General features: G+C 37.7%; 1 protein-coding gene across 1 annotated transcript; it reads right to left on the reverse strand.

Moving 5' to 3' along the window:
* Nucleotides 1–2,806: 2,806 nt before the first annotated feature.
* On the reverse strand, nt 2,807–10,727 carry LOC102000281 (olfactory receptor 5M9). Its single transcript, XM_005363316.2, has 2 exons — nt 10,128–10,727; nt 2,807–3,742 (listed from the first exon to the last, which is right to left on the reverse strand). Exons 1-2 carry the CDS (start codon nt 10,725–10,727, stop codon nt 2,807–2,809), a joined length of 1,536 nt encoding a protein of 511 aa, XP_005363373.2.
* Between the last annotated feature and the right edge of the window lie 631 nt (nt 10,728–11,358).

Consider the following 11,358-nt stretch of genomic DNA (forward strand, 5'->3'; position numbering starts at 1 on the left):
ATTTCCCCTTACCCCCATCCCATCCCACCCCCAAGATCCCAATTCTCCCCCCGGCAACTTTGTCTACTTACCATAGCCAAAAGGATAACTATATGCTGACATTTTCATTGTGTAAATCTGAAACTCAGTTTCTGGAGACTGTTTCTTTCTTTAACCAATCTCAAGGAAAACTGAAGACTTATGTCTCAATTACCCAAGTAATTTCAAAATATTTTTTCAGTTCTTGAAAAAGTGAAGATATTGCAATAGAATAGTTGTAAAATGGAGTCTCTTAAATCTAAGTAGCCAAAATTGTCACTGTCAAAAGTCTACGAATAGAGATCTGTCTGAGAGTAGTCAAGGGAAAGTAACCCAACACCTCATTAAACACATGATGATGGAACTCACACTTGTGAAAATTGAACAATCCCTGCCTTCTAGGAGTAATATTATCCACCCAGAAGGGGATCTGTATACAAATAATATTTTCAAAATTATACTTTTAATTACTTTTAAAACTAGTAGGTCTTAATAGGTTTGCCCATTTCTGGCTAGTTTTGCTTAATTAACCAATAACCTTCTCCTATTCCTCACCTCCCTGCTTCCCTTCCCCATAAACATTTAAACACAATATCTCCCTGACCTCTTTCTTTCATATCTCAAGGACTCTACAATCTCCTCCAAATATATTAAAACTGTGTTTCAACACAACAAGCTTTCATATGTCTTTTACATACATCCTTCATTTTGATTAGCAATCTTTAATTTTGCCTCTCCATTTTCTTGAACCCTATGTTTGCTTCCATGTTTATCTGCTCCCAGAAGTCTCTCTTTCTATTTTCTTTTTTTTTTCTTTTTTTTTAAATTTATTTATTTATTGAGGATTTCTGCCTCCTCCCCGCCACCGCCTCCCATTTCCCTCTCCCTCCCCCGATTAAGTCCCTCTCCCTCATCAGCTTGAAGAGCCATCAGGGTTCCCTGACCTGTGGGAAGTCCAAGGACCGCCCACCTCCATCCAGGTTTAGTAAGTTGAGCATCCAAACCGCCCAGGCCCCCCCAAAGCCAGCACGTGCAGTAGGATCAAAAACCCATTGCCCTTGTTCTTGAGTAGGTCCAAATCAGGAGCAGAAGGAGGGGGAGCACGAGCAAGGAACTCAGGACCGCGAGGGGTACACCCACATTCTGAGACAATGGGGATGTTCTTTCGGGAATTCACCAAGGCCAGCTGGCCTGAGTCTTGAAAAAGCATGGGATAAAACCGGACTTGCTGAACATAGCGGACAATGAGGACTACAGAGAACTCTCTTTCTATTTTCATTTTATATTTTTTATAAGCAGGTCTTCTAACGAGTACTGTTTATAGTTTCTTAGTTTTCAAATGTGCTCATGTTAAACACACAAAACAGTATATTTGAAAGTAGAAACCACCCACTCATGAGAGAAAATGTGCAGTATTTGCCTTATTGCATCTGGATTGCCTCTCTCAGTGTCTTAGGTTATGTTTCAAAAAGCATTAAGTTAGATACTCATCTTTGAGAAACGTATGGACTTAAGTCATTCTAACCATGGGAGAACTTCATTCATTCAAGGAAGGAAGTGGTAAGTCAAAAAGGACAAAAAAGCATAACCTGTTTCTCTCCCCCTCAATCCTGCCTCCAACCCTCCTTCAGCACCCAGCCCACCCAACAGGCTCCCTCTAGTTCCCATCCTGCCATTCCCCCAAACTCAGCCCAGTTTACCTGGGAGATCTTTTCTACTTTCCATTCTCAAGGAAATCTATGCATTCCTCTTTGGGCCCTCCTAGTTATCTATCCTGTTTGGGGGCTAGGGAGAACCCTGGTGCTAGGGAAACCCCAGGAACTCAAAAGGATGACCTCAACTAAGACTCTGGCAATAGTGGAGAAGGTGCCTGAACTGGTCATCAACTGTAAGCATATTGGTGATTTCCCTAATTGCTATCAGATTTACTCTATTTGGTAACTGATGGAAGCAGAGGCAGAGATCCACAGATAAGCACTGCATTGAGCTTTAAGCGTCTTACTGAAGAAATGGAGGAGGGATTATACCAGCCAGGGGGTGGCCATGATGGGGGGGGGGGAACTCACAGAGACAGCTGACCCGAGCTCAGGGAGGCAGGACCAACAGTAAAGGAGCCTGCAGAGACCGACCTAGGCCCTCTCCAAGTGTGTGACAGCCCTGTAACTTTCTCTCTTAGTAAAGTTTCTAACAGTAAGAGCAGGACCTCTCCCTTCCACCCTTTCTTCTCCACCCACCCCCACAAAGACTTAACCCTACTTCTTGTACTGGTTTCTAGGGAACCTTTTCGCTTTGGAGGGAGGCCTTGCTCAGCCTAGACATAGTAGGGAGGTACTTGGACCTTCCCCAAAGCAGTGTGCCTTACCGGCTCTGGGAAGTAGATGGGGGGTGGGGTGGGGGAATAGTTGGAGGGAATAGGAAGAGGGGAGGGGGAGGGAACTGGGATTGATGTGTAAAATGAAAAAAAAGATAGTTTGTTTTCTTTTAAAATATACATGAATTAAAAAATAAGATAAAAACCACTCAAGTATGGGATTTCCACATTAACATTTATTAGCCAAACCTATTAGTGATTACCTCCAATTGAATTAACACAAGTTTTTAAATAATATATGTTTTCATAACATGGTTGAGTGTGCAAAAGAAAACATGCTTATTAAAAGACAATCATGTTGCAAAGCTGGATCTTAGAGCTTGTGTAGGGGTTGTTCATAGAAAGGCTTCAAGCTAGGGACTTTGTGCTGGTCATACACATTTGTATTAACAGGCCTATAAAATATCTGCTTCTCTGTCATTTTCTCAAGTTTGCCTTGGCGATTGCCTTGCTGACGGCTTCTTTCACATCTTTGTTCCTGAGACTGTATATCATTGGGTTCAGCATGGGAATCACAGTAGTATAAAACACAGCCACCATCTTTCCCTGCTCCACAGACTCCTCCGTTGGTCTTCTGAGATACATGAATATAAGAGTTCCGTAAAACATGGAAACAGCTGTCAAGTGTGATCCACAGGTGGAGAAGGCCTTTTTCCTGCCGTCAGCAGAGCGCATGCGCAACACCGCGACCACAATGAGTGAATATGATATGAGAACTACAGACAGGGAATATGTGAAGTTAATCCCGGCAATCACAATCATCGTGTACTCTTTGATGTACACTCCTCCGCAGGCAATCTTGATGAGAGGAGGATCGGCACAGTAGAAATGGTTGATTTCAAAGTTTCCACAGAAGTATAAACCATATGTCCACAGAGTGCAAATAAGACTCACCGAGAATCCGTAGACATAAGGCACAGAAATGAGGCGGACGCAGACAACCCTAGACATCTTGCTGCTATAGAGCAAAGGGTTGCAGATAGCCATGTAGCGATCGAAGGCCATCACAGCCAGAATGTAGACCTCCACGTGGACCAGGGCAATGAAAAAGTAGCACTGGATCAGACACCCCACATAAGAAATTGTTTTTCTCTCAGATAATAAGTTTTCCAGCATTTTGGGGGTAACATTGGAGGAGAAAAACACATCCACGAAGGACAAATGACTTAGAAAAAAGTACATAGGACTCTGAAGATGAGGGCTGACACTGATCAAAATTATCATACCAACGTTACCCAGCAGAGTGAGCGTGTAAACCACCAAGAACACCACAAAAAAGAGAACCTGTAATTCCTGGTGCCTTGTCAGGCCCACAAGAAGGAATTCTGTTACATCTGTAAAATTTGGCATTGCCTTAATATAGAGCCTGTGGTTCCTGCAAAGAAAAACATTTATAAATATATTTCTTATTCTTAAAAGATTTGATTTAAATTTTTCTGTTCCTTGGTATATACTTTAAAAATTATGCAGTTTACTGTTGGAATTAAATATACTATATGTAAAATGGTTTGCTTGATTGTGTAACAGAAAAGGTTCTAAATTTTCTAATCTGATACAGGGTAGTTTGGTACAGACATAGAGAATTTTATTTAATCTTTAGTTAGGGAAATTTGTAGGTTATAAACTATTAAAATGATGGAAGATGCAGAAACTCCAAAATCAAGATTTCCACAGCAATGCTTTACTGTGTGATTAGTCCCTAGTTAGCATGTCTTATCATAAACAATCATTCTAAGTGTAATGAATTTCTGCTGATTAAGTATTTTGGGGTAATTTGCAAATTAGTTTTAATTAATACTGTTCGTGTGAAAATCTCTTACAATAGGAGGGAGGGGAAACTGTAGTCAGGATGTATTTTGTGAGAGATGAATAAATACAATGCAAAAGAGTTGAATATTACCTCTTAGGACAATTATTATGCAAATCTTTCCTCATTGTAGATTTTGTAAAATCTATAGCTTCAACATAAATAACAAAATCAGAATTTATTTATTTCTACACTCATTTTGAGGATCACAGAAATTTGATGAGATTTGATATTCAAAACATATGGTGGAATGTTCATATACAATTTTTACCAGTGAAACTGCATTGAGAATACACAAGCATCTTTATAGCCTGAAGTTCCCTCAGTTCATACAGCTGAAGTCATGGGCACTCCTATGTAAAAAATACCATGACTTAAAGTAAATAATACATATTTTCTCATTAGAATTTAATTTGGCAGTCCTGGCAAATGGTATGCCAGTTTTACATATAAAAACAGAAGCTACAGCATTATAGCCTCTTCTCAAATGTATTTGATAACTTAGCCTAATAATATTTTAATGTTAACTGACATTTATTGTTGAATATTCTCTAAGACAGAATCAAATCATTCAATTTCCACTTAAGTTTCTATGAATTAATTTGTATTTCTGTAACCCCAGAGATGTCTAGCCTTCAGAGACAAAGGGCTGTCACTTCGTTATTCTGTGCTAAATTCTGATGGACTCTCAAATGACAATTGACTTCTGCAAAAAATATTATTTTATTACATAAATGAATATCATCTACCAAAATGGTAGAATGTGTAATTTACAGACAGAAAAATTTGATTGTACTAACATTGTACTTTTCTCAAAAGGATAAACAACAAAATTATATATAACTGGATTAGTTACTCAAATCAATTCCCAAATTCATTCATGCATATTTAAAAAAAAAGTAGTCCAATAAGTTTCTTTGTTAACAATAAGTCAGGGAAAATGGTATTAATTTTTCTTTTAAAGTGGAATGAAATATTACTATGTTCAAGTATCAATCTACACTGCAACTACCCTAAAACATGCAGACCTACCTTGAAGGCAGAAGAGAACAATAAATGGTCATTTCCCACTATTTATGATATCATCTTGCTCATTAAGAACACTGAGGTAATCTCCCAAAGGTACTCCCAAAATAATTACAAAAGAAATCGTGGCTGAAACACTAGCAACATCTCCTGGGTGGAAGTTGAGTAAACTTGATAAAAATAATGGTTCTCAAAAATGAGATCAATGTTGTTGACATTGTCTCATTTGCTTCCCACTGGCACATGGTTCTGTCCACTTTCCTCTGCAAAATGTCAATTACAGATCCGAAACATACGTGTGAGGGTGGATCACTTCAACAATATGTGCTGGATTCTTCTTTGTGTCAATTTCAGATGTCAAAGGGGTTGGGGTTCAACGTGTAAGCTACTTGTCAGAATTTGGATGGGTGGATGGAACTACACAGTAAATTAGGAAATGAACTATGAAGTTCATCCTTAATCAAACAACTGTGTCAATATTCTATGTGAATTTGTGCAAATGTCCCACCTTTGATCGTTTTGTTTACAAAGAATAGAAAAGGTTTCATAGTGTGAGTGTGGGATCTCAGATAGCATGGGATAACCATATCTCTGAACAATTGCATATGAAGAATTAAAATATATATAATTATTTGTATAATCTAATTTTAACATATTTAAGTATCTGACTTTATGGGTTTGGTATTAGTGCTAACCTTAGACTGAAGAAAATTTTCACATGTAAAATAATTGTGAGGGAATATCTTTAAATCCAGTTCAGACAGCTGACAAATCCATGAAATCTCAACTAGATTCTTCATCAGTTTCGTTGGCTAAGTTGAGGACAGAACTATACTCAGGCAAATTTTCCTCCACATACTTCAACATCTAAGAACTCAGTTGTCCTAAATTTCCTCACACCTATTATGAAGAAAGTCCATTATAGGAACACCTTTGCACAAGAAACTAATGACTTGATACACAAGAACTCCAGAAAACGAAGCTATATCTTTTCTATATCAAAACAAAGTTGATTTTTTTAAGAATATGAATTTTAATAGAATAAGTTGAAAAATTTCTGCAGATACTTGTACTATGTAAGTGAACACACAAAATCATATATCTTTATTTGACAGATTCCAATATAACTGCTAAAACACAGAGTATCCTGAATAAATTTTCATTGAAATGAAAAATTAACTAAAATATGATGGTGCCTTACACACACAAAATATTCCAGACAAATGCCAGCTTAATTCTATAAGTTAACTCAAGAGAACATATTTTACAGAGGTACATCTACTTTCAAATTTTGACCTTTAGTCAGTATAAACATTATTCCTAGAAGAAACATGAGAAGTGGGATATGTGGGCACATGAATATTACAATTGGAAGGATGGGAGAAAAGTGAGAAGTCTATTATGTCTAAAAATAACTGTAAAAAGCATCTTTAAAAGCCATGTTTTTATTATGAAAATCATAGTAATTTAATGAATTATCCCCTTCACATTCAAAGAAACTATGAAATGAAACCATCACATAAGCATTAAAAAGAAAGACAGACTTGTTGCTCTAAAAAAAAACAATGATGATATTTCATAATACATTCTGCAAAACACATATTGGTAATAAATGGGAGATTCATGTGAATCACTTGGAAGGCAAATGAAAAGGTGAGTGATTCAACAGGACTATTAGGACCGCGAGGGGTACACCCACACACTGAGACAATGGGGATGATCTTTCAGGAATTCACCAAGACCAGCTAGCCTGGGTCTCTGAAAAAGCATGGGATAAAACCGGACTTACATAGCAGACAATGAGGACTACTGAGAACTCAAGAACAAGGGCAATGGGTTTTTGATCCTACTGCACATACTGGCTTTGGGGGAGCCTAGGCAGTTTGGATGCTCAACTTACTAAACCTGGATGGAGGTGGGCGGTCCTTGGACTTCCCACAGGTCAGGGAACCCTGATTGCTCTTCAAGCTGATGAGGGAGAGGGACTTGATTGGGGAAGGGGGAGGGAAATGGAGGCAGTGGCGGGGAGGAGGCAGAAATCCTTAATAAATAAATAAATTTAAAAAAAAAGAAGAAACCAACTATTGCAAGTTGCCCCCCCCACAAATAAATAGATGTAATGAATTTTTAAATGAATGCTGTTTTTCATCTTCATGCGCACATGCATGGATATGTTCAAATGTTTTCACACATACATTAGATCCATGAAATTATCTGACATAAAAGGTATGTTAAGCTTAAAATTCTATATAAACCATTATTAGTGAACCTTTATTTGGGCCATTACAATGTCAGTATAGAGGTATGCATAGACTCTGAGTTCTGAGAAAATATGAATAATAAAGGGACTGGTTTTACTAAGTGAAAGACCTGTTTAGATCGCCATGTGTGTACATTATTAATGGGAATACAACAAACTAGCAAATATTTAAAATGTGTGTTTTAGAAGAATATATAAACAATATTGCATTCAAAGTAAAAATATTTAAATTATATCATTGAGGATAAATAATTGTGTAGTTTAGTATAGAAATGATAATCTAAAAATGTCATTTTTGTATAATATTGAACCAAAATAAACTCTTGGGTATAAACCAACTTTGAAAAGCAATGTTGCTAACAAAAATAAGGACATTCCATGGCTCTCTCTTTTCCATTTATATCCAAATCAGCAAAGGCAGTTCTGAATCGATGCTCCAAATTCTGCTGGGTGGGGAAGCATAAGAAGCTTTGTCTTAGTCATAGAGTTGGCTTCAGTGTACTGAGAAGAAACTCCCACTTCTTTGACTGCATAAGCACTTCAACAGTCTTGGATAATAGCACCCAAAAAGTTGTGTTGTCTGTTTTTATTTTTCTTATAAGGCTACACTCTCTACAAAAATAAACTACCCGAAGACTCTTCACAAACCTCTTGACACTAGGAGCAATGAATCCCTTATGAAGATGTTTAGTAAACAATGGCTGTCTTTGCTCAAACAACAGATGAGAAAAGTTACCAAAAACACACCATAAAATTGATTTCTTTACCATGAAAATACTTACAAAAATATACTTCCTTTTTTTTTAAAGGAAGAAGTTTCATTCTAAAATTACAAGTCATTGTACTCGTAGCACAGAACACTAGTGGATAATATTTCAACTATAGCACAAACATCAAATACTTTGTGCAGCCTGAAAAAGATGGATTAATAAAGAAGAAACAAGGAAAGGTATGGAAAGACACTTGGCTCAAGAGATATGATATTTCACTGGTTAGATCAACCAAAAAATATTCATTAGAACACAAGTACCCTTAATTCTTTATGTAAACCCTTTTTTTTCCTGCCTCAAGGCAATAAATATGATCTAGAAAGATGACTCACCAGATAAAATCCCATTTTGGTCTTGCAGAGGGCCTGAGATAAGTTCTCAGCACCTATAAGGTGACTAACAACCAACTGTATCTCTAGATAAAGGAAATCTAATGTTCTCTTCTGGTCTTCAGTTCTCTTCTCTCTCTCTCTCTCTCTCTCTCTCTCTCTCTCTCTCTCTCTCTCTCTCTCTCGCGTGTGTGTTTGTGTGTGTGTTTTACTCTATAATAGAGAGAAGAAAGGGAAAAGAGAAATATTGTAATTAAATTTCAATTTCAAAATAAACAAATCTCCGGGTATGGAGAGATGGCACAGCAGTTAAGAGCACTGGTTGCTCTTCCACAGGACTCAGCTTGATTCCCAGAACCCACATGGCAGCTCACAGCTGCCTGTAGTTCCTAGGGATTGATACCCTCTTCCACTCTCAAAGAGCTCCAGGCAGACATGTAGCACAGAGACACACACTCACACACACACACAACACATTGCAAGTATAAAATAAACAGACAAATCTTTAAAGAAATAAGCTAATATTTAAAGAAAGAACTTTATGGAAGTACTGGGCTTCTACCTGGGCAGAGAAGTGTTTTTTGCTGAAAGGGTTTCTTTTGTTGTTATTTCATTTGTTTCTTTGTTTGTTTTTGTTGTTGTTGTTTTGGGAGGGTTGTTTTCTTCTATTGGTTTTGAAAATGATTCTTACAAGTAGAAAAATGTAAGTAACTGTCAGTGGTTGAAACTGAAGGTAAAAAGTAGCATCACCAGCACACCTCCTGACAGTCCTGTGATATGTTATGATGAAACTTCTGCCTTAATTACACGTTTGTTTGTGGGCATATACATCCTTTTTCTAAAAGCTTTTAAAACTACAAATAGTCATTCTGGGAATTACTACTAGAAGATGGAGAAGGAGGACACATATAGTTCACTCATTTACTTTGACATTTGTTTTAAGATTGGATATTTTACTGCAACAAATACATAATTTTTATAATGTAAAGGTCATGAATAAACTTGCAAAAAGGAGAATAAAACTTCCCGCGTTTATACATGCATTGCTCTTGCACATAGCATGCAAACTGCTCATCTTTAGAGCCCGTCTATTACACATTTTGTTGTAAGAATATAGTTTTCCTCTATAAAACTAAATTTCTGCAATAAACTTAGACGTCATTCTCATAAACAGAACTTTTATTTGATTTATAAAGGTGAACTGATTTTACTTTGGAAGCATATTTCTTTTGACCAGCTTCCAAAAAGCATGTTTCACATCCTTATTCCTCAGACTGTAAATGATGGGGTTCAACATGGGGCTTACAAAAGTATAGAACACAGCAATGATTTTGGATTGTTCGACCGACTTGTCTGTGGGAGGTCTAACATACATGCAGAACAGAGTCCCATAAAACACAGTCACTGCTACCAAATGAGACCCACAGGTAGAAAAGGCTTTGCGCCTCCCTTCAGCAGAATGCATCCTCAGGATGGCAATGAGAATGAACAGGTAGGAAATGAGGATTATAAGCAGGGAATTGGAGAGGTTAAATCCTGCTACCACAAACATAGATGTTTCCTTAATGAAAGTGTCAGAGCAGGAAAGTCTGATGAGAGGTGGGTCAGCACAGTAAAAGTGGTTGATGATATTGGAACCACAGAAGGTCAAGCGATATGTCCACATGGTTTCCATCAGGCCACTAAGAAAGCCATAGATATAAGGACCAGCAATCAGACGTACACATACCCCTTTGGACATCTTGCTGCTGTAAAGCAAAGGGTTACAGATGGCCATGTACCTGTCATAGGCCATCACTGCTAGCATATAATATTCAGTAATAACCATAGCAATGAAAAAATAACACTGAACTAAACAGGCAGCATAAGAAATGGTTTTCTTCTCTGATAAGAAGTTCACCAGCATCTTGGGAGTCACGTTGGTAGAATAGCACAGATCCAGGCAGGACAAGCTGGCAAGAAAGTAGTACATAGGAGTATGCAGGCGTGAATTTACCCTGATCAACACGATCATGCCAAGATTCCCTCCAACAGTGATCAGATAGATCGCCAGGAAGAGCACAAAAAGGATAGGCTGTAGCTCTGGACGGTCTGTCAATCCCAAGAGAACAAATTCAGTCACGAGGGAGTAATTTCCTTTGACCATTTTCTTAGGTGCCAGCATGATCACTTGGATGTATTAGAGAGGTGTAAATGAGAATTCTTGTTAGATATTTTCTCTTTTTTCTCCTATTCCCCTACCTCTCTCTTATTATTTATCCTCAAAACTTCTACAAAGGTCTTAGAATGTCAGAACTACTACCCTGGATGTTCAAATCCTTAAAAAAGAAAAAAAAAAGGAAACTCTTTCTTTGGGTGTGTATGTATGTGTGTATGTGCGTGTGTACATGCACTCTCAAGTGCATGAGTGGTATGTGCACGCTACAATGTGCATGAAGAGGTCAGAAGCATGGGTGTTGTTCCTTTCCTCTTGCTTGGTTGGGGCAGACTTTTAGCATCTCTTGTTACTAAATGACCTTTTCAATATAGGGAAACTGAGATTACAGACACATATTATCACAATCAGTTTAAATACATTATGGGGAATGCATGACCTCATGTATATGGTGAACGGATAAAGGCAGGTGCTCTATGCACTGAGTTATCTCCCCAGCCAGGGCTCATAATCTTGAGGGCTCATAATATTATAGATCAAACACAGCTGCATTTAGCTAAAAGCACAGGTGCAGTTCATTTCTACCCAGGAAGGATTCTGTGTTGTTCAATTGCCTTAGGAT

Source organism: Microtus ochrogaster, linkage group LG9 (assembly GCF_000317375.1).
Source record: "Microtus ochrogaster isolate Prairie Vole_2 linkage group LG9, MicOch1.0, whole genome shotgun sequence".
Classification (NCBI taxonomy): domain Eukaryota; kingdom Metazoa; phylum Chordata; class Mammalia; order Rodentia; family Cricetidae; genus Microtus; species Microtus ochrogaster.

Coding starts and splice junctions, on each gene's coding strand:
- LOC102000281 (XM_005363316.2), bottom strand. CDS start 10,727: ATGGTCAAAGGAAATTACTCCCTCGTGACTGAATTTGTTCTCTTGGGA. Junction 3,743..10,127: donor TTAAGGAAACATCTATGTTT/GTGGTAGCAGGA, acceptor CTCTATATTAAG/GCAATGCCAAATTTTACAGA.